Source organism: Cynocephalus volans, chromosome 6, assembly GCF_027409185.1.
Source record: "Cynocephalus volans isolate mCynVol1 chromosome 6, mCynVol1.pri, whole genome shotgun sequence".
Lineage (NCBI taxonomy): Eukaryota > Metazoa > Chordata > Mammalia > Dermoptera > Cynocephalidae > Cynocephalus > Cynocephalus volans.
The window spans coordinates 121,495,343-121,519,359 of record NC_084465.1 but is presented as its reverse complement, the minus strand read 5'-3'; the positions used below and the strand labels follow the sequence as shown (position 1 = coordinate 121,519,359).

The window sequence follows — 24,017 nt, the reverse complement described above, 5'->3', positions numbered from 1 at the left end:
TTCCTGTTCTTGGCTCTTCTTTCTCCTAAATTGCATCAGAGATCTCCGATATTGTCTTCAATATTTTCTAATGAAATTTTGGTGGTCCCTCTGACCGCTTCCTACATGGTGCATGTGTCAGTTCATCACAACACACTCTGCATGGGGGCAAATGCACGCCATCCCACGCATCGTCCTGTACCAAACCGCCTCGCCCTGCCTGAGGCTTGTTGCATGAGAAGCCCCTTTTCTGTTTCCACTCCTCTGGTCTTTCCTGCCCCGTGTGACATTCATGCTCCCCAGCTGCATCAATCAGTGTCTACAGATGTCACTATGTCACGTTCTGCCCTGAACACAATGGCATGATCCCAAGCAGGGAGACGTCATCCTGCCTTCCAGGGACACTGGAGTGTGAACGGCTGGAGCACGATGAACACGTGTAATGAAGACATCCAAGTGTCCCCTCTGGAGGAGAGCACAAGCTATTCCAACGAGAGCCAGCTGCTTACCTCCATGCCAGGGACTCTCCACTCTGGACACACACTGAAATATGCTTTTAAGGACAAAGATGTCTCAGCCCCAGCCCCAGGCATTCTGTTATTATTGGCCTAGTTTGGGGCCTTTGCACTGGGATGTTTTTAAATCTCCCCAGGAGAATATAACATGCAGACAGGGCTGAGAACCCTGCGCTGTGCTGTGGGTATGCACGGTTGTCAGAAGTGGTAGAGCTGATCAGGAAGGCATGGTGGGAGAGGCAAATCCTGACTCCATGACAGATGTGGCTTGACTGGAATCCCACCACAGGTGCAATGACAAGTCCCACAAAGTTTTGAAATTGGGAGTAAAAGAAAGAAAGTGTAGTCCAGTGGCCATCACTGGAGGGGACAGGGAGACATTGCCATAAAAGAGGGAAGGATCTGGGGAATCACTTGCAGGGAAGAGCATCGCTAGGACCCTCTGCCTGGTCATTGACAGAACATGGCCAGAAGAGGTGGCTGCCTTTGCGGAGTCTTGATTACTCCAGCTGTAAAATACAATGTCAGCCCTGTACACATCTCTCTCCAGATAAGCCAGAGGACCCTTCATCTGTGTTTGCCAATGATTTCACCCACAGGATGTGCTGGCTGCGGCTGGCAGAAACTGGAGTTACTGCTCGTTCTCATAGCACCTGAGAATGAGTGACAGGGAAGTCACACTGCCCAGCCCTGTGGCCACTGCCGTTCTCCCTGGGCCCCTGTTCTTGCAAATGCGCCACTCGTGATAGGTGTCAGGAGTGGAATGGCCCATCGTGGAATGGCAAGAACGCTCTGATTGGGAGACATGGGCAGACAGATCCTATCAACAGCAGTTCATCACCAATGGTGGAAAAGTGAAGCTCTTCCTCACCTCGGATAATCTGTCTCCATCCCCTCTGCAGCTCATTTCAGCCATGCCCCTCACCTGACAGAATTCCCAGTTGCATGGGATTGTCTCCTGAGCCAGCTGCTAGCTCCTCTTTGTGTGCGCTCCCTTCCCAGACACCCCCATGTCCCCGACCCTCCCCAAGCACAGACGCCTCTCTCCTTTTGTGGAGGCTGCCCTTCTGAGGAGCAGCAGTGAGTAAAGTCGGTTATTCGGGCTGCAAAGCCATCTGCACTTTCTGCTGAAAAGGTTGGACACGGATTTAGGCAAGATTTTTATCACATCCAAGAAAAAAGAGTCTTGAACGCATTACCATCTTCCCAGGTCAGTGTCAGATTTTTTTTTCCCCTTGTTAGTTGCAAAACAAAGCAAAAAAAAGACAACACAGAAAGGATATGGGAATGAAGACATGCACCTCCGGAGGAAGCTGTGTCAAAGGTAGTGGAGTATAAACAAAAGATAAATTAGTTTTGATTTTATCAGAAAGTGGACAGACTTCCACTGGCATGATAGTTTGTCTGGCATTTCCGAGCCTTTCCAGGGAGTGCCCTTAAAATCTAGAGGAACAAACCTGAGATGCTCATGACAAAGGCGAAAATTTGCTCTCCAAAGCCTATTAACCATCTTTAAAACACACACAAGAGGAAAGACAGAGGAGGAAGAGAATAAAACAGACCACGTGAGAAGTAAACTGCTGTGAAATCTCTTCTCCCTCTTTCTCCTCTCTCTCGATGTGACATACACTTTTCTTAAAGGGTTCAACTTTTCAGTCAAAGAATGTTGGTATCTTAGCAACACAAGGCTTTGGGTTTTTCTCCCCACGGCTATTGAAGAGAAGCTGCAGTGAGCTCCAGTGTCAGAAGTGTTCCCCTAACAGGAGCCTTGCTTGGAGAACAGGCTACAACCGGCTGCCTGTGGCTGGACCTCTGAGTATTTATTGTGGGCCCTTGGGTTGCAGACATTCCGGCAAAGAGTCGGCAGCAGGTGACTGCCCTGCGGTCCCAGAGAACCTGTGCTACCCTCTCCTGGAAGCACAAGACCCACGGGCCACCACTGTTTATGTGTGGCCTTGCAGAGAAGGAACAGGACCCAACAGGGTTTCTTTGTGCCAGATCTCGAGATGGACACAAGACATTTGTACCAGAGGAAAAAATACTGAGTGTCTATCCATGTTACAATTTGGAAGAAAAATCTTAATAGAGAAGAACTGCAGATCAAAAGCATTTTGTCTAAATAAAGGGATAATTAGGCTTCATCCTGAAGTGATGATTATTGACTCTGTAAACGTAATTTACGTAATTTTTTCATCTTTTCTAAGCATTTACTACAACAGACTTTTATTTTGCCTACTCCATTCCTATGCTCTGTGGAATTAAAAACAAAACGCTCTTGTCCTCGAGGTGCTGGTGATTTCGTCGGAGTTCCCTTCTGAACAGATCAGAAAGCACAGGACAGATCCTGTATGTAACGTGAAAGCTAGATCTGCCACGTCCACGATGCGCAGCGCAGATGGCAGGTGTGCGGGGTTTGGCAGAAGGTGCCCTCATGGTGGCCGAGGTCACAGACAAAGACGTCCAGGGACGAGGTGGGCCTGGTCCACGAGGAGGAGTGCATCCCATGGGGGGAGGGTGGTGCAGGCCAGGGGTCTGGCTAAGTGAAGACAGACCCGGTTCAGGGGACTCGAATTGGGCCCCTGCCATGCTGGGGTGTCACTGCAGATCAGCAAGATGGGGACAGATAGCATAGGTGGGCAGAGAGGCTGTTAGGATGCAGAGGCAATGTGACTCACTTTCCACTGCAAAGCTGAGCTTTGTAAGGAGAAGGGTCCTGGGCACTCACCCGTCCCCGTGTCTCCTGTTTGGCGATGGCCTCGGGGTCCTGCAGCTGGGCCAGCGACCTCTGCCATGATGGGAATGTCTGAGCGAATTACTGTCTGTGTCCAGCCGTGCCCAGGTCTTCCAGGTGGGAGTCAGTGCATCTGAAAGAGGCGAGGCAGGCGGGGTCGCGGGTCGCGGGAAGGAAGGCCTGGACCAGGTGGGAAAGGAACCTGGCAACGCCCAGGAATGGGAACAGCTCCTGGCCACGAGGCGCCCAGCAGGGACAATGGCCAGTCCCGGCTGGAACAAAGGCCACCACGTGTGGAGCGACTGCCACCTCCAGTGGCCCCGCTTCGGCCGTGGAGGGCAGATATGGGTGCGGTGTGGGCCAGAGCATGGGTCCAGGAGCACAGCCGGAGGGACTCTTGGCCAGTCCCTGCACACCGGGTGGGGTGCCCGGAGCAGCCGACAGCCGGTCCTTCCTCTCAGAGCTGGGCTCAGCCGGCCCACGCTCCACCCTTCCTGGGTGCCAAGGGCACTCTCTGATGTGGAGCCATGACACGTGACATCGTAGGGACCAACAGACAATGGAGCAGCCTCCACGGACACTCTCCACAGGAGTCCTCGAGCCTCGACAAAGGTGGTGGTGCCCGAGGGCCACCTCCCTCGCCAGATGAAGCCACACCTGGCAGAATGGTGATAATTGTCATACAGAATGGTCAGGGACAAGAGGAGGCACCTTCCTGCCCCCGTGGCCTGGTGCGGGTCCTTCCTGAGGATCGTCGGTGACATTGGGGTCTTGGGAAGTTAGCAGTGGACGTGAGCCTGGGGTCGATTTTGTGCCTGTGCCTTGTGCGGGGAGGACAGCCAACGGCTGCGGCAGGACACCAGGCTTAGCTGGACAGTCCACGGTGTCCTCCTCTCCAGACACGCGGCTCCCCACTTCCAGCGTGACACCCACTCCAAGGAAGTTCTGTCCCCGCTTCTCTGGGGTGCGCCGAATGCAGCCGCTTTTGTTCCAGCCAGTCTGAAGCATCACCTGGCCAAGGTGGACCATGTCCACGCTCTCTGCCATGCTTTTCTTTTTTTTTTTTTTTTTTCCGAAACCATTTGTCGACTTCTCTGGCCTGGCACGGGCTTGCTAAGACCAGGGGCTTCTACTCCGACAGAGGCATCAGACGCGTACATGAACAATCGAAGTAAAGACGTTACGGGTTTGGGCAGGGAGGAAAACATCACAAGGACATGGCTGGTGGCTTGGTATGAGGAGGAGCATAAACCCAGGCGGAGAGGACAGGGTTCCGCACACACGCCATGAGCTGCGACGTCTCTGCTCATCTCTCCACGAGCTCGGGACACCTGCCTGACTCTCTCGGGCCTCAGATGTTTGGAATTACTGAGCAATTTTAGTCTGCTTTACGTCTCCTCTCCAGAGCCTATTTTCGGGAAACAGAGAGCAGATTAGGGCCTGGTCATGAGACAAAGGGGTCTGAGGGTTTCTCCTTTTGGGTCATGGAAGCCAGGATGACATCAACTCTGACAGCGGTTTTGCAAAACAGGTGTTAGCGTTCCGCACTGTTTAGACAAGAGCTGAAAAACCTTTCTTAAATTTAACAAAAGCTGGGGAAGTAAATACTCATTTCTTTATGGAACAAGAATTTTTTCTATAAGGTATATTTTTATCTAGATGCCCTGGGATGATGATTCTTGTTTACAGCTTTTTAAATCCAAACAAATGCAAACAACCATGAATCAACCCCAGACAGTGGACTCATGTTATTAGAACACTAATGAGAATTTAAAGATTCTAATTAATCCCAGGCTCAAAATACCTTCCTGAGTAGATCAGAAAGCACCAGTTTAACAAAAACAGAAATATTACATCTTTCCAGTGTGGTTTTAGTTTATTTCTCTACTTCTTTGTAGTATTCCAATGTAACACTGTTAAAGCAGTAACTACGGTTGATATGTATAAACGGATTTGCAGATACATAACGATTTAGGAAGTTGTGAACAACCACAGATTTACTCAGTCAACAGGGTGGCACAGGCCTCACCCCTCAGTTACTCAAGACAGCAGATGCCAGATCTCTCATCTTAGGCTTGTCTGAAATCCTCCATTGGTAAAAAGCCCCAGGAAGACACTTCTGATGTCTGGTCGAGAGCCCATGCGTCGGAGCTGGAATTCAGACATCGGCCTTTGGGTTCTAACCAACAAGTCAGCTTGCCTCTGTGCTGGTTCCTCAGCCATGCAATTGGGGTGTACCCATCCCCATGTCCACTTCCTGGGGACCCAGCCCTCACGAGGCTTGCAGGAGTCGTCCCTCCCGTCTACGGTGCTGCCACTCCTAAGTCCCCCACAACCCTGAGCTCTTTTCTGCCTCACTCTCCTAAGTAGCACTGGTGAGCCGGATGACAGCCAGGCTAATTCACAAAATAAATAGCAAAAAGCAGAGGACAGGTTCTATGGGGGAAAAAAGGTCAGCTCCCAACATTGCGACCTTAGTCACCAACACAGCGTCAGCCACTCAGGTGACTTTGTCACTTCCCTTTTCTTTATGCAGATTCTTTATTTTTAAAACAGTATTTTCTTCATTTTCCGTAAACTGTTTCCTTATTCTGACTGATCATTAAAACATGCTAATAATATAAAATCAAAATGCCTTAATGTCCATAAATTGGCATTTAAATATGTCACTGACCACCAGCCTATCCTGGGTCTGTTCTGAGCCAACCGACACACACATAAAAGGACCTTCTTGTCTGCAGGCCAGGGACTCTCTTGCTCAGCACACAACCCACCCACATTGGGAAAACAAGAGAGGCGGGAACCCCTGTTCCACTCCTGGACTTGTTTGGGTGGTGGCGGCACATTCGCAGTGTGGGTGAGGACAGGGCGGTCTTTCTTCAAGGTCTGGATTTGGTGGAGCCCGCTGTCGCCCAGTAGCACTGTGCGAGGTGAGACCTGCCCAGGACAAGGAAAGAAACGACATGTGAGGGGGTCTCAGCCAGGGAGCAGGTGTGGCCGTGTGGGGACTGAGGCCTGGGGTAAGGTGGTGCTGGTGCAGAGCAGGATCGAGCAGAAGGGGCTCATGTTTCACCACAAACATTCTTGAGAAGGAGATGCAATCCTTCCAGTTTTCCAACCCAGGAGGTGGGATTTGCCCACAGGCCAGGGTGCCATTGTCTGTCTGACTCAGCAGCCCAGAGCTGACCTTGGCTCCCGCCCTCCGGCTGTGATAGACAGAGGCGTCTATCTCTCCCGCGTCCTGCCCCTCACTCTCCCGGATCCTCCAGTGTTTAGACAACAGTCATCAAACTTCAGTGTGCACTGCAATCCTCCAAGCTGCACAGAAACCCTGGTTCAGGGGATCTGGGAAAGGGCTTACAGACCCTCAGTGTCCCTCCAAGTGGTCCTGATGCAGGTGGACACCTGCCTGCTCCAGGAAGTCGGGGGCTATTTGCTCCTCTATTTGCAAGTAGCACCAATCCTCTCAGCCTCCTTTCTCTCCCACGGCCCCTCTAAGGTGGCACCTGCTATGGGATCCAAACTTACTGTCTGTCTGCACTTGGGAAGAAATTTTATTTTTCTAGCCGTGGATTGTTCATCTGTCAAATAGGATAATAATCAAAACTGCCTCTTAGGACTATAACGCAGATTAACAGAAATGATTCTCGCTGCTTACGTAGAACAGCACCCAACACAGTGAGCCCTTGGGAAATGCCAGCTACCGTCTATCACCTAATGTTTTGTATTTCCTGTTTCATATTATAGGCCTTTTCTACAGAGGAACTTGTCTGTTTATCTCTGTATTTCATTAGCATCTCGCTCAATAAATTTTGATTGGTTCTTTCCCCAGGGTGGGTACAGAGGTGACATAAATGCAGAAACGCTCATCCACAGTCCAGCTATGACAAACACCTTTTCCATTCCTTCCCGACTTCCCTTCCCAGATGGTTTTCGAGGCAACATCTGCAGGTGGGGCAAAGGCCACTTGCGCTTTGACTGCTGCACCCCACATGCATTCACTAAGTAGCGTGATTGCAAAGATAAGCAGGAGGAGTTCTGGGCCTCAGCGTTCCTGTCTGAGGAGGACATGCACACGTCAGCAGTTACAAAGTAACAGGACATGAAATCAGAGAGCAAGGAAAACCTAAGCAAGAGAACAACATGTACAGGGGGGCAAGTCACCAGCACTGTGGGACAACGTAACTCCTGGTCACATTGCATTTAATGTTTGCATATATCGTTGCCTAAGATATCGGCTTCCAAATGTAAAAAGAAAAAAAATCAGTGTAAAAGTAATAAAAGACAAAGCAAGCAGTTTAATTATGAGCAGTTCCTCACCCAAAATGGACTGAGGTTTTCATGAATAATGACTAAATGGAATAATTGATTTATATGTAATTTCTCTTTAAGGGTGGCTTTGGATCCAAAACACGCAGAATCTGTGTCCATGGGTGTAGAATCTGAAACAGTCTAAATATAAGTACAGAGAATAGAAGGGTGGTCACCAGAGGCAGGGGGACGTCAAAAGTACTAAGTCTTGGGCAGGCAGGAGGAAGAGTCCTGGTGATCTACCACACAGCAGTGACTATAGTTAACAATGTTGTAGTATATGTTTTAAAATAGCTACAAGCATGGGTTTTAAAAGCTCTCACCACAAAGAAACGATAAGTATGTGAGGTGGTGGACATGCTAATTAGCTGCGGTTATCATTCCACAGTGTGCGTGTATCGAGACATCACATTCTACCCCATAAGTACACAAAGTTATTATCTTCCATTTATAAAAATACTTTTTAAGAAATCAAATCTGTAGTTTCAAGTTCCTCGGGATTCAACTTGTTATTTGGGTTCTTCCGGAGAGACTGCGCTGTGAGCCCAGTGGTGGGGACTGAATGGCACCCCACAGCGTGGACAGGCAGAGGTAAACAAGCCAGGTGGAGGGAGACTCCAGTAAACCACGAAGCCCGACAGAAACATTCCAGAAAAGGTTACACTGGCGAGTTCCTCCTCCAAACTCATGCACCTGCTTAATTGAATCAAAACGTATCCTTTAGACAGCTTACTGCTGAGAAAACTTTAATTTCACTAATGAGGCAAATAAGGGTATTTCTGCCATTTTTCTAAGCAGCTGTATGTTTGCACAAAATTGAGAGATGATGTAACACCACAAGTGGATGCTTGGGAACAAGGTTCCAAGCACACAGCGCAAGGAACCACACTGAGCACGTCACACCCACGGCCTTACCTCACCTGCCCTAGCCCATGCTGAGGGCACTGCTCCTGCTTAAGAGACAAGGAAGTCGAGGCCTCGTGTGCAACATCTCTCCACAGTTGAGCAGCAGAGCCGGGACCTGAATGTGGGTCAGCATGACCTCAGAGAGCCCGTGGTTAGGTGCTGTCCATGTGACCCCTCCTAGTGTGGCAACACCTTAACCGCATCTGCACAGTCACCACTGCTGTATGTCGAGCTGCACCTAATAGGGACTTAAAGTGACAGCATCACAAATTTGCTTGCAACCCTTTCACCTGGACAGGGCTCAGCCGGGTGCTTCTCTCTGCTCCACATGGCATCAGGGGCGGCCGTCAGCCTGGGTGGAGGTCCTGCTCCCCAGAAGCTCACCACAGGCTGGGAAGCTGTCATCTGGGAGCTAGTGGTCACATTTGGTGGCCTTGCTCAGAAGGCAGCTGCCACAAGCCCTTCCTCGTCCTGGTGGTTGGGACAGTCCCTGAAGAGAGAGCACAGCTCACCCACAGGCGACAGGATGGGAGGCACTGGTGCAGCCCTCTCTGGAAGATGCAGTACCGCTGGCCTCAAGCCCATGGTCCACCCAGCTGAACACTCCAAACCAGGAGCACAGTTGCAGAAAAGATCATGGAGACGCCACACTCCATCGCTTGCAGACACCTGTCAATCAGGTGCCGTGGGCACTTCCTGAAACACATGTCTGGTGGCATCGTCCCCTGGCTTTGGGACTATCACCAGCCTACCTCCCCATGGCCTGCTGACTGGCGTGCTAGCCCCGCAGCCATGTCCTCTCTGGTCTCCACCCCCTCCTCACTACACACACCCTTGCCTCCCGAAAGAGACAAGTTTGGGGCCCCAGCACACCTTTAAAAAAACTACACTGCCCAGAAATGTTCCATGGTGGAGCTGTAAGCGCAGGTCTGAGAGCCCACAGATTCAGGACCGGGGCTTCAAGGTGAAAATTACGTGACGCCTCCTGCAGGCGAGGAAGCTGCTGGCTCCTCATTGGGCTAACGACCAGCCATCAGCCAGGTGGCAGAACTCAACTCCACGTCTTCCAACCCCAATTTAGGGCTTGTCCTGCTACGCCGTGGCTACCATAAAGGGTTTTCATTTTTCATGCCTTCATACAAATTTGTAACCGGCCTCTTGGTAATTTGAGATACAGAATAATAGAATCGTCAGATAATTTGGACTATTTAGTTGGACACTGGTTTTCACCAGTCCCTGATTTTGAAATTAATGAGGCTTTATTGTAATTGTCAGCAAACAGGACTCATTACTGAGACAGAGGCTGCCTTTTCTGCAGAAACACGAAGGAATGTTGAGGTGGAATCGGGAAGATTGTTCTCCACTTCTCTGATTGTCCCTGAGGCCGGGTGTGCTGTCTGCCCGCACAGCTTTCCCAGCCGCATTTCTCCTGCCTTCCGGGCTCTGGAAGGGGTGGATTACTCACAGAGGACAAGCTCCATTTCCATGTGGACCCTGGACCTGTCGCTTCCTCTGCCACTGCCTCCCAAGCCCGTCTGCCCCCTCCCCTGGGATAGCCCACCATGTGCAAAGTTCAGAGCAGAAGCCAGCAGTGGAAAACGGGCTGGGATTGGTTCCGGATTCTGTGCCACCCACCCCTATGCAAATCTAACCTTTTTGATATTTCAGTATTATAAACCCAAAGACAGGATTTCGACAGGAAAATATTTACGAAAGGCTTTCTTCTTCATAATCTATTGATTTTAATATCCCTACCACTTTGGCTGAATGTCAACTCTACCCTGAGGACTGCTATTGCAAATTTGAGCACACTGTATTTATTTATGCCATTCAAAATATTAGTGTTGGAGATGAATAAAGTCTGAATCTTGCAATGATCCCATTTAAAGTTTATTTTTGCAATTTGAATAATGCTGGTAATTTGCCCTGGAGATCGGTGCCAACAGGCAAACGCGGGCCACAGAAAGCAGCAGCGGGGGCCGTGTTTCTCTTGCTGTCTCCGTGAGGTGCAGTAACGCACGGCTCGTTAGGTACGGCCGACCCCCCACTTAACCTTTGGAGCTGGAAGCATCTGATCATCACTATCGCTTCACAAGAAGCCAAATCCCCGTCTCCTCTGACCACTTCTGTTCCAAATGTCCAGCCCGTGCCAATGTGGGCATTAATAGCTTTGATGTTGGCTCTCAGATCTCTGCTCATCCAGGCAGGGGCTGGGGCACCACCTCAGGGCTCTCCAGAGCCCCCCACCCACCCCACCGTCCCCGCCCTAAGAGAAGCCAGTGGCTGTGTAGGGTTTCACAGCCAGAGATTTTCCCTGCAGTGTGAGCTGCTCCAGGGCGGGGCTGTGAGGGACTTGCAGAAGACACATTAACCCTCTGCACCTCCGAGGGACCTTATCAGATATTTTTTTCCACGTTGCTAAACCTCCAATAGTAATGAGTACAGCTGGATGTCTCTCTCCTCATATCTAACAAAGAATTTATATTGCAAATGACTCTTCTGTTGACTATTTGGGCTTTTCCGAGCAGGTTTTAGAGTCTCTCTGTGGAAAGATTTCTAAATTGCAAACCGTCTCTCCTGCCCCGGCCTCCATCCCGCCTCTCTCAGCACCCCTGCAGCACCTTACCTGTCCACTGCAGGAGGCGGGATACCTGGATGTCAGCCCTGCCACCCTGAGGCTGGGATGGGGTCACTGCTGGGACTCCTGTGCTCCCCCCAGCGACTGGAGCTGGATCACACAGATGTGCTTGGTTTTAATCTCAGAGGATTTACAGTGTACAGTCAGATGTGTCTTCTGAGACCTTTAAGGAATCCACCTCTCAGAAGAACAGCAGATGGTACAGCTGAGATTAACTGCCACAACTCAGAATTCAAACATAAAAAAACTACATTCTGCCTCAAATACCTGTTTGCTTTAAAACTTTGGCCAACTTACCAAATCTCTCTAACCCTCATTTTTGCAACGACACAATGGGACTAATAAGCCCTGATTGACACAGTTGTGGGTGGGATTAAATGAGGCATCAACAGTCCCCAGCAGAGCTCTCAGTGCAGTCTGGTGACAGGGAACAGGAGCAGGTAGCTGTAGCTGCGAGGGGCCCCTCCCAGCCTGCGGTTGTCCTCATCATCACCTTACATCTAAGGAGGCTGGAACAGAACAGAACAACAGACCCACAGTGACTCGGTGTACCCTCAGCATCAGGCCCCAGATCAGACCCATGGAAACATGTCCTTGCTGGGGTGTGGAGCCCCTCACATGCAGCCACAGACCACAGCCCAGTAACACCACTGGCCCCTGGGTGACATCTGAGCTCCTCAGGGCAGGGATGTCTGCAGGTTTCCTGCACTGATGTGTCCCTGGTGCTTGATAGCGCCTGACCTGAGTGAACATTTGTTGAATTAACAGATGCACATCTTGGCCTGGCATCAGGATCCATCCTCTGCTCCAGTGGCTCTTCCATTTAATTTCTCATCCCTGCTCTGCATGAACCTTACTCAGGCCAGGCTGATCTATTCATTGTCTTTAGCCCAGAAGTAAGTTTTCCCCCTCGGAATTTCTTCAGGCTATGACTTCTCCCTGGATTTTCCTGCTCTTCCAATCCCTGCCAATTTTGATTATGTGATTCCTTCAAAGCCCAGAGAAATCCTGTCTCCTCCAGGAAGCCTTCCCTCACCATTCCACTCTCAGCCCCTCCTAGAAGCAGCCTCTTCTTTCTGTAAATAACCATACAATCCACCAAAGAGCCACAGTGAGACCTATGACATGGATCCCAGGACGCCTGCACTGCAGTTAATTCACATGATCGTTAGCAAAAGTACAGCTAATGGTGGCCCCTTGATCACGAGGCAGTTCATGAGGATTAACTGAAAAAACATAGAGCATTTAGAAACTGTCTGGCAAGTAGTAAGCTTTCAGTGACAATATCTGTAATCACTACTAACCAATACAGACTCAATAAAAACAGTAATTCCTTGTCCACAAGGACAGTAGTATATTGCACGGGTATGGTATGTATAAGAGAAAGAAAGACAGCTGTGCAAGCCATACCAGGAAGGGGTACAGCCTCCAGGTATTAGAGGAGTCTGCAGGAAAACATGGACACAGGGACACCAAGGCTTGACACTCGGGAAGGCTTTATCAAGGAGCTGGCGTTCGGACACTGCAGAGAAAGAAACGTAGGTTTATTTGTCTTCTATGATGCCAGCTTGAGTGGGCAGACACAGTGGGCAGGTCCCGTGGTGGCCACTGCAGAGCCTCAGACCTGGGCACTGCATCATAGGATGTTAAGTGACGGTGTGGACTGCTCCTAATGACAGTGAGATGTCTATGTCCTCAAGGTCGGGGAAAACGTCTTACACTGTTTTAGAAAGTGATAATAAAATGCAACTTGGCCCCTGTGCTCAAAAACTACTCTACTTAAGTAGTTTGGTGTTAGTTTATATGCCTTTATCCCTCCTAGGAGACTGAGTGAACCCCTGTAGCCCCATGAACATACTCTGGAATTTGAATTTATAAAGTTTAATTAGAAGCTCATTTTTGAGCACTTTAGCTGCTTCTACTGAAAACCAAGTGCCAGGTGGGGAAGAAAATCCAGTTATGGCAAGGTCTGATTAGTTAGGTTTGCAGTAACCAAAGCTGACTGTATATATTAAATCCCAAGTGATTAAAACATTAAAGATTCCTAGTGTTAAATTACATGGCTATGCCTCTCTATATGAATTCTAAGTTTCTGTCTAGTTTCTAACACCCCATTATAATCAACAACAATGTCATTTACATACACAAATTCAGCTATGAAAAACTATGTACAGCGCAATCATGTATGTGATTTAATTAAAAGCCAATCACTTAGAACAGCTGAGGTGCAGTAGACGCAGTACCACGCAGAGAGCAGGCGAGGGAGGCTGCACAGAGCAGAGAAACTCTGGGGCTTGCTTCCTCTGGACTTTTCCAAAGCCATGAAATCTCTGATCTCTCAAAGACTCTGCAAGTCTGTACAAAGATAACTCGAGCCCAGATAACAGATGCTCTTCTTTCTGATGGAGATGGTTATTCACAATTTCTCTTCCTTCAACTTTTAAAACCAGGAAAACTAAGGGTTATCAACTAATACATAAACATCCCATAAGTCTGTCCCTCAAAAACCACGTCTGAAAAGATGTGAGTTTACAGTAAGGCATGCATACAGGACCAAGCGCAAGAATATTTAGGCATCTGCCCAAAACTTATCACCACAGCAACCCTGAAAGCACAAGGAGAGGTGCAGATCTGTCACAAACATGTCCCGCACAGCCGCGTGAGACCACTTCCCGGAGGCCACAAGGCCAGTAGAGGAGGCAAGTGGCTCCTACCTGGGACAGTCCTCACAGGCGTCAAGGCCCACAGGCAGGACATGTTAATGCTCATTAAATATCAAACAGATGCATTCTAACCAGTTAACTAAAAATCTCTCTACATTTCAATTAGCTCACCACCCAAAGTACGAAAAGTTAAAGAAATCTTTGCCTTCTAACTTTTACATTCACCTTTATTTAAAAAAAAAAAAAAAAAAAAAAGAATAAAGAGAAAAAGATTATAGGGGAAAAGACTCTTAAAAAAAAAAATGTCCTCCCGGAGGCTGCCTAGGTTTAGAGGTTGGGGGCAGCACCCTGCAACCGCCCTGGGTCCTCCCTGGGATGTGGGTGCTGGGGCTCTGGGGGCTGTGCACACGCACCTCAGTGCTGCCCTGAGCCCCGCTGCACTGTGTCGAGCCATCCCACATCGTGTGGCCCCGAGCCCTGCTTCGCAGGCAGTTCCACAGATTCTCACAGACACGTCCCGGAGCAGCCGGTCCTCCTCTGCATAGCAATCCCAGATCACCTGGCATGAAGTGGGTGAAAAGACTGTGCCTGCATTTCCTGTGCATGTCTGCACCACAGCCACCGATACACAGACTGAACATCCCATGAGCACAGCCCCAGTAATGGCTATTTAAGCATCAAAAATGTTGTAACTGGCCAGCAGGACAGGGCAGAGGACAGAGCTGAGGCCTGGACCCCACCACACGCCCACTCACAGACCATCCAGACCTAAGATCCTTCATCGGGCAGAAGGTTGGGGTAGACAAGTACTCACGTGCAGCATGCATGTGACATCAGCCTAGGAGCAGCCTGTGATGGGCCGGCCACATGTGTGAGGTCGATTATGAGTTATGATGCAAAGTGTGTGCTATTCATAATAAGGCACAGACTTTTTCACTGTTTGCTTCTTTTTAATTCAATTGGCAGGTTTATTTGCCTTTTTATAATAGGTTTCTCTCCTCTATTGCTCAGCAAATAATGCTGTTGCTGTGACCCACAGCCTCACAGATCAGCATCTCAGTGTGTGTGACACGCAGCACACAGCAAGCAGGTGACTCTTGACTGGCTGCCTACCTCTGGGGGTCTGCCCTGGGGGTCCCTGCCTCCAGCTGGGTGAGGAAGAAGAAATGTGAGGTTGAGGAGCAGGGAAGGGAGAGAGACAGAGAAAGGATTGTGGAGCATCTCTTAGCAGTTTGCGGCTCACACCTTGTATTAGTCCGTTTTTGTGTTGCTATAACAGAATTACCTGAGACTGGGTAATCTATAAAGAATCGAGGTTCATCTGGCTTACGATTCTGGGACAGCTGCATCTGGTGTGGGCCTCAGGCTGCTTCTAATCATGGCAGAAAGTGGCAGGCAGCCGGTGCATACAGGCAGATCACATGGCAAGAGGAAGCAAGAGAGAAAGAGGAGGTGCCAGAGTCCTATAAACAACCAGCTCTTGTGGGAACTAATAGAGCGAGATCTCACTCACTACCCCCCTCCCCCAGGAGAGCATTAATCCATTCATGAGGGATCTGCCCCTGTGACTCAAACAGCTCCAACACTGCCACATTGGGGATCAGATTTCCACATGAGTTTTGGGAGGACAACACCTCCAAACTCTATCACACCTACAAATGATAAACATATTTCCTCCAACACTCAAATCTCAGCCCCAGTCACAGGCCCCACCTTGCAACCAGGAGGCCAGAAAACCTTGTCCCATGTTGAGGAAGGAGAGGAGCGTGCCCATGTGGGCAGACACTCCCACCTCTGCCATGCCTGTGTGTCCACGTGTTTCTGGATATGTCCTATGAGGTGCAGGAAAGAGTGCTGCATGAGCCCCTGCAGCCGCCAGACCAGCACATAACCCATGGTCGGGGAGTCATTGCTCAGGTGATGCCACAGTTTGTGTGTGCCGTGGACTGAATGTTTGTGTCCCCCTAAAATCCATGTGCTGAAGCCCTAACCCCCAGTGCGGCCATATGTGGAGTAAGAAAGTAATCGAGGCTGAATGAGGCCATGAGGGCAGGCCCCTGGTCCAACAGGATCAGTGTCCTATGAGAAGAGACACCAGAGAGTCTGCTCACTCTCCCTAAGCCAAGGTGGTGACATTGTCCCCATGGGCCTGAGGGCAGAGCGTGGAGCCCAGCAGGATTACCTCCAGTCTGAAGACCTCATGGAGTCTGCCTTACTAGGTTCTGGACTTGCTTGGGACCCGTCACCCCTTCCTTCTTCCCTGTTTCTCCCTTTGGAATGGGAATGTGTGTTCCATGTCTGTCCCGCCATCATATTTTGGAAGCACACAACTTGTCTGGTTTTGGTAGTTCACAGCTGCAGAGAAATTTGCCTCTGGATGAATCTAACCTCGAGTCTCACCCATACGTGGTTTAGGTGATGTTTAGATGAGACTTTGGACTTTGGACTTGAGTGTTGATGCTGGAATGAATTAAGACTTGCAGGGCTGTTGGGGTGGGATGAATGTTTTGCATGTATGAAGGACATAAATCAAGGGTAGAGGTACAGTGTTATGGACCGAATGTTTGTGTCTCCCCCAAATTCCTGTGTTGACACCCTAAATATTAGTGTGTCTGTACTTTGAGATGGAGCTTCTAAGGATGTAGTTAAGGTTAAATGAGGTCATGTCTTAGTCCATTTTCTGTCATTTATAACAATATCTGAAACTGGGTAATTTATAAAGAAATGACATTTATTTCTTGCAGTTTGGGAGGCTGGGAAGCCCAGGGCCCAGGGGACGCATCTGGTGAGGGCCTTCTTCTGGGTGGGGGCTCTCCTGTGCATCACAGGGCGTCACACAGCGAGGGGCGAGAAGGTGTCCACGTGTTCTTCTTCTCCTTGTAAAGCCTCCAGTCTGCTCCTGTGATGACCCACCAGTCCATGAATGGATCGATCCACCCACGTGGGCACAGCCCTCGTGATCCAGTTACTTCCCATCTGACTTCCCAGCCTCTTAACACTGTTACAATAGGGATCAAGCTCCAGTGTGAGTTTTGTGGGGATGTTCAAACCATAGCAGGCCCTGATCCAATGGGATTAGTGTCCTCATTAGAAATGACCCCACAAGGTCACTCTTGCTCTCTCTGCACAAAACGAGGAGGTCATGCGAGCACACAGCAAGCTGGCAGCAAAAAGCTGATTCCCAAGCGTGAATCCACAAGGATGGACCGTGTGCAGCAGACTTGGTCCAGGAGCCACCACAGCCCCAGGCCAGGAGCAGACCCCATGCAAGGCAGGCATATGCACAGCAAAACAGCAGAGATGTTCCTCACTTTGCCAGTGTGCTGTGAGCTGGCCAGGGAAGGAAAGCAAATTCCATTACTCAACCTGAGAAATGAACACCTGCAGAAGAAAACATACCAAATCCTACTCTTCCTTCAAGACTCGTCGCAAACTTCAGCCACAGACGAAGACTTTCTGGACCTTCTGACCAGACAGGAGCCTTTCAGCCCCCAGTGCCAGAGTCCCACCCGCAGGGGACGGTGGGACCAGTGCCGGGGTCAGGGCCAGTGCACAGCCGGCTTCCCAGACCTGCGTAAGACCACAGCCCCCCGGCCTCACAGAGGGATGGGCCTCACCAGGGCTGTCTCTTCAAACCTGTGTCCGGGGAATGCGTCCACCTGGGGAGACGAGCAACCCTGGCAGGACAGAGCTGGCAGCCCCTGGCGTGGGGGCGGCTGGGTCTTCTCTTTGCTGTTTCTTAGGAAAACAGTGCTCAGGGGCTGATGTTTTCCAAGCCCTGGTTCTTTTCCTGCGCCACACCCAGAGCTTGGCTCGCAAGGTCACGAGGAGGCACCAGTAGTGTCAGACGACCCCCATGCACTGGCACCTGGCCTTATCTTCAGACAGGGGCAGTGAGGATGACAGTCTGCCCTGTGGACACTCATCCACGACCATGACGTGTGATCCGGGCACCGGAGAAAGACAGTCAACCTCTTCATCTTCTCTCTAGAGCTGAGAGCCAGCCCTCCAAGACTCATAGAAACTAACTGGATTCAAGCCTCTGTGGGAATAGACTTCTCTCTTTTACAGCATGAGGCGGACAGTGAATGGCAGGAGCCACGGGCTGGATAGGGCCCTGCAGGACACATCCAATCCTGCCACTGTGGAATCTGAGATGACCTCTTCCTGGGTCACGCCATGACCGGTGCCCTAACAAGAGACAGGAGAGATAGAGAAGACTGTGTGACGACAGAGGCAGAGACTAGAGAGATTCGGCCACAAGTCACGGGATGCCAGAGTCCCCTGAAGCTGGCAGAGGCAGGAAGGACCTGCCCCCAGAGTCTTCAGGGTAGTGCAGCCCTGCCACACCTTGATCTGGGATTTCTGGCCTCCAGACCTGTGGGAGGGTGCACCCTGATGTTTTAAGCCCCCAGTTGTGGTTGCTTTCCAGCAACCCCAGGCACACACACAAAGGCTGCCTAGGGACGTGGGCTGCCCTCTCCAGACCTGTTTCCAGGACGCACAGGGACAGCCCAGCCACAAGCAGCCTCCAGGGCTCATCTCTAAAATCCCATGACCTGTGGCCACCACCTGCAGGTGATGGCATCACCCGGGCATCCTGGGCCAGGTGCCAAGCCAGGGAGACCCCCAAGTATACAGCAGTCCCCCAAAAGTCGAGCCCACCCTCTCTGTCCCCTGCATCCAGAATTACGCCCACTCAGGGGGGCCTAAATGTTCGGCAGCACTCGTTACGGGGCTTCCACATCTACTTACAGTGCAGTTAAAAAAGTAGAGCACACCCACCTCAGCAGCTGCAACAGCTACAGGGACAGGGACAGGCCCTGCCAACCCCATGCAGCCCCAGGCCTGCCGCCACCCTTGATCCAGAAGAGTAGGGGGGAAAGGCATGGGCTGTTCTTTGTGGCAGGTTTTTTGTTTCCAGGAGGCAGGCCTGTTTTCACATGAACATGCTTTATTGCTGCAAATGGGATGTTTTAACACTGTCTATTCATCTTTCTTATCTTTATCTATCGGAGACCTCCCCACACCTGCAGCGATGCCTGCAGAACATCACAACGCGCCTGGTGAACACGTGAAAGGCTGGTCCATCAGAAAACAGATATCCATGGGCCGAGCCCGTGGCGCACTTGGTAGAGTGCTGCGCTGGCAGCGCGGCGACGCTCCCGCTGCAGGTTCGGATCCTATATAGGACTGACTGGTGCACTCACTGGCTGAGTGCCGGTCACGAAAAAACGACAAAAAAAAAAAAAAAAAAAGAAAACAGATATCCATGAGAATACACCTCAGTGATAAGCTGATGGTTTGGTTTAGCCACATAGAGATCCGTTCAGTGCCTGCAGCTCTGGGGGAAACGTAATCATGACGGTAACAGTAAGAATGAGTAATAGGCACCATTTCTTGAGCTCTTACTGACTGGGAGGCACTGTGCTAATGTTACCAAAACCATGTCCGGCTGCCTGCCCCAAAGCAGAAACAAACCACCCAAAAGTCAAATGGTGGTGAAAATGGAAGTCAGCTTTATTCAGGAACATCAGTGACCTGAGGAGAGATGTTGGACTAACCCGTCTCTACGGTAAACCTGAAGGAGAATGACCAGACTAAAGCCATCTCAGAGACTCAAGTTCAAGAGGGAGCTGAGGGAACAGAACATGGCAAATGAAAAGCAGGAGGGAGGGCACGTGAGCCGCGGGGGCTCCTGCAAGGAGCCAGGTGCAAAGTCTCACCAAGGCTCTGTCTGGTTTCCATTCCTGTCCTTGCCGTTATCTCAGGGTCCTGCTTCAGGGAGGAATCAGCACAGATTCATTGAGTTCTTCCTTGGTTTCTCAAGGACTGCAAGTCTGCAGCATCAGGCTGGCCAGAAAACAACTTTACGTTCATGTAAATAATGCCATCTTGCCACATAAGCAAGGTTCATAATATCAAATAACCATGAGAAAAGAGGAAACCCAGAAAAAAACTGAGTCTTAAAATCTCCCTAAAGCCCATGGGGTCTTAGGTCCCAACATGGCTTCAGTCCTGCTCACTCTAACACTAAGCATTTAAGAAGTGTGAATGCACTTAATCCTCACAAAAACTCCACCAGATGGAAATTAAGAGGCTACCTCATGAATTAAGAAAACAGGGCTCAGAAGTTTTGGATGACTTGCCCATGCTCATAAGCGGCAGAATTGGAACTCCAATCAGGCTGCCCTGCTGCAAGGCCTGTGATGGTCACCCCCAAGCTGGCCCAGATGAAAAACAGCCGTGGGGCCACGTCCAGGAAAAAGTACCATTTCAGCCATGGAATCTGGAGGAGCTGGAAAAGGGGGGCCATGGAGCCACGTGCTCTGGGCCGCACCAGCTTTATCACTGTACGTAAGAGGCTAAACATAGAGATGGAGTCAGAGATGTGGAGTCAGAGGTGTGGCACAGGCCAGGCATCTGCTTGGGCACAGGTAAGGGACCTGTTCTGCTGGACACAGGCCAGGCACCTGCTCAGGCACAGGCCAACCTCCTGCTCGGGCACAGGCCAGGCACCTGCTCAGGCACAGGCCAGTTACCTGCTCGGGCATAGGCCAGGTACCTGCTCGGGCACAGGCCAGGTGACTATCAGGCACAAGCCAGCCTCCTGCTCGGGCACAGGCCAGGCTTCCTGCCAAGGGCAGCGCTGGGGGTTAATTCCTTGCGATCAACATTTGACGCTGCATTCCTTCCCAAGGCTGGGCAGAGCAGGCCGGTAATGGCCATGCATGTGGTGGTGTAGGGGTGCTGTGGCAGGCACCTCCAACATCCCCATGGGGACATGGCTGGAGGGGGGAGGATGGAGACCCGGCCATCCACTCGCTGCTTCTGCCCAGCCATCAAGAGGCCTGGCGCTTGTGTCTTTCAGGAATTCGCCGACTCCATGTCCCATCTGGTCACACAGAAGTTCCGTGAGCTGACGATTGGCCTGACGTCCATGCACGCCCGCCACAAAGCACTGGCGGGGATCGTCATGACCAAAGGTAACGCCCCTCCTGCCTCCTGCAGGAATCTCCGTCCCCAAAGGAGGGACTTTATTGTTTACCTGATCCTGGGAGCTACAGGGTCTGTCTTCCACACAAAGGTGCGTCAGAGAAAAACACAGTGGAATACAGAGACATCAGTGATCACAGTGTGTGCAGGGAAAGGCCACCATGCCCACCTGCACAGGCTCCTCCTGATGTCTACAGGGAACATGGAAGGGGTCTGGCCCATCTCCCCCGTTAGGCATTGCCCCACAATCATTCACAAGAAGGATTTACAAGGCTGGTGTTTGCAACCACTGGGATCCAAGGTCAGGCCAGGCCAATGCATAAGTCACCCGAGGCTGTCAGGCCAGGTCAAGTCTCCTTGACATGGACACGGGGGATACAAGAGGACATGGGGGACAAAGAGAGATAATGGGGGACATGGGAGGACACAAGAAGACACAGAGGGACACAGGAAGACGTGGGGAAAACAGGGAGACATGGAAGGACACAGAGAGACACAAGGGGACACAGAGAGACACAGGAGGACACGGGGGATACAAGAGGACACAGTTGGACATGGGGAACAAGGGAGATACAGGGGATACTGGGGGACACAGAGGGACACAGGTAGACATGAGAGGACACAGAGAGACACAGGGGACTTGGGGATACATGAGGACACAGATGGACATGGGGCACAGGGGAGACACAGGGGACACTGGTGGACACAGGGGACCATGGAGTACATGACATGTAGGAGGCCCCCCCTGCTCTCCTGGCAACTCCCAGCTCTGGTCTCTTCTCATCCGAGCCCTTCCAGGCCCTCATGGGCTGTCTCCCTCCCACTCTCCCTCTTCCTGGCATTGCCTTGCTTCTCTGATGCTTCTGGCCCCACCTATGTCTCTTGGGCTTGGACCAGCTCTTTCTGGAGAATCTGGCACCTGCGGGTTCTAGTCCTCTCGGGGGATATACACCTCCCCATGAATACCCTCCTTCCTGCCCTAATTCTCCATCCCCAGCTGCTCACAGGGAGGGAGTTCCAGGCAAGAGTGACCTGCCTGGAGGGGAACGGTCCATCCTGCTGGGGAAGCAGATGGCCTCTTCGGTTCGCCAGGCTGGGAGAAGATGACAGCTGAATCTGGGCCTCAGTGTTGTGAAAACATCTAATCACTAACCTATCAATAACAACAAACCTGCCAGCTTTTCAACTTCAACTGTTTCTACTTCCAAAGTTTGCATGAGCTCTAGTGACCTACTAGAGAATGATTATTGCACAAAATAATTGGCTTTGGTTTCCTTAAGCTTGACACACACATCGTGCGGAGCAATTGCAGGCAGAGTCTAAGACAGAAGTTGATCACCTCATGTCCAAAAATACTTATATTAAAAATAAATTAAATACCAGACGATTGGCATATTATTTTTTGTCATTCTAGACCCCCAGGGGCCTCTCTGATAGTGTCAAATGCAAGAAGGAGCAGAGCCCTCAGGACCCTTCTCAAACGTGGCTCAAGGACCCATGACTTACCCTTTAAAGTTTCAGATCTTAGGAAAATGGAAATAAAAATGCCTCCTTGCCATGTAATTTGGTGAATGAGATAAAGTATATGAAATGCTTTGAAAGGTAATAATTTCTTAATAAATATAATGTCCTCAGCCAAAGCGATTCCGCTGTATCAATGACACCACTGCATGTGGGGGCACACACACGTGTGGGCCACTGCAGAGCATCAACAGTGCTTGCCTCCCGTGGAACAGGAAACAGTCTACACTGAGGGCTGAGCTCGTCTTGGCCAGGATCACCACTGCTGGGTGTGACTGTCACCCAGCCAGCAGCTGCTCATTGATGCCCCTGGACACAGGCACTGCTCTGCGTGCACCGGGGTGCAAAGAGAAGACACAGCGCCCCCCGCTCAGTGCACGGCAGGGCTGCAGGCCCAGAGCACAGTTCTGGCACCAAATCCCTTAGGTTTGAAGCCAGCTCCACCAGCAGCTAGCTGTGTGAGCCTGGGTGGCCACTTAGTCTCTCTGGGACTCAGTTTCCTCACCTTTAAAATGAGGATAACAGTAACACCTACCTAGCAGGGTTTAGAAGGTGAAATGTGTTCATGGATATAAAGCACTTGGAAAGATAACTCGCCTGTAATAAATACCATGTCAGTGGTAGTTACTGTTGGTGATGGGCTCTTTTATTCACAAGTTATTTGCTGAATGCCTGCCTTGCTGGGCTCTGTGGAAAGAGCAGAGAACAAAACAGACCAAGCGCCTTCCCTCGTGAGTCTTATACTCTAGTACGGAATGGGTCATGAAGAACCGTTTAGATCCAATATAAACAGAACTGTAAAAAAGCTATTACACAGAACCGTACAACCACACAAACGAAAGTTTGGTAAATTAAAAAATTGGGGCATCACATAGATTTCTGCCACAGATTCCAGGATAACTCAGTTTAAATTAGCATTTTGTTCTGCAAAGGAAAGACCGGGGCAGGAGACAGACGCCAGCCACTGCGGCTCACTCTCGTGCAGCACGCTTCCAACCCCAGCAGCGCACATCACTGTGATGTGGGAAGTAGTTTCCCACCCCTTCCCTGCTCCACGCTGTGTCTGTCCAACATCTTTCCACTTTCCTGGGAAACTCAACTCCAGCAAGTTTTGGAATCTGCTCTCAGGCTTGACCTGGAAAATAGAAACATCCTGCAAGGGCCTGTGGGAAAATGAAACTCTGGGTTGGCAGAGAATGCACTGTTTTACGTGAAGGCCACTTACTTACATGGACCAGATTTATGAAGCAAATGTACAATTTCAGAAGGTGACACTTCCCTCATTAGTGATTTATAAACGATGAGGAATAAACTGCTGAAATGTACTTTCCTGTTACAAGAGGAAAATTTAATGCACATATTGATTAAAAACAGATTAGGAAGAAATGCGCAAAGTTACTAATAGAAATATTTTTAAATATGCATTTACTTCAAGTTGATGTGCCATTTAGTCTTCATTCTAGCTCAGTCATTCAAGCGAGCGCCTAAGAAACTCTGAGGGAGTGATGCGTCCTACTCCAATTGCTGTATGTGTCACACTGTTATAAAACTAAAGTATTCTGAAATAAAACATGATTCAGTCTGTCCCTCCATTTGAAGGGGGGCCAACTCGTTCACATCAATTAGCTTCCCACTTATGAAGGGGAAACCACGTTTCAGCCATTGTGAGAAATATGATCACAAAAGATCAGAATAGTTTTACTTCTATCAGGTAAGTGTGGTCACATGGTAAAAATGCAAAGAGAGCTCGTGAGTGA

At 50.3% G+C, this 24,017-nt stretch overlaps 1 protein-coding gene across 1 annotated transcript in view; it reads left to right on the top strand.

Annotated features, from left to right (window-relative positions):
* ADARB2 (adenosine deaminase RNA specific B2 (inactive)) overlaps window positions 1-24,017 on the top strand; it is a 474,444-nt gene that overhangs the window by 382,801 nt on the left and 67,626 nt on the right. Inside the window, exon 4 of the mRNA XM_063100614.1 lies at window positions 20,615-20,729. Within this exon, the coding sequence (XP_062956684.1) occupies window positions 20,615-20,729 (115 nt within the window). The remainder of the gene's footprint in view (window positions 1-20,614; window positions 20,730-24,017) is intronic.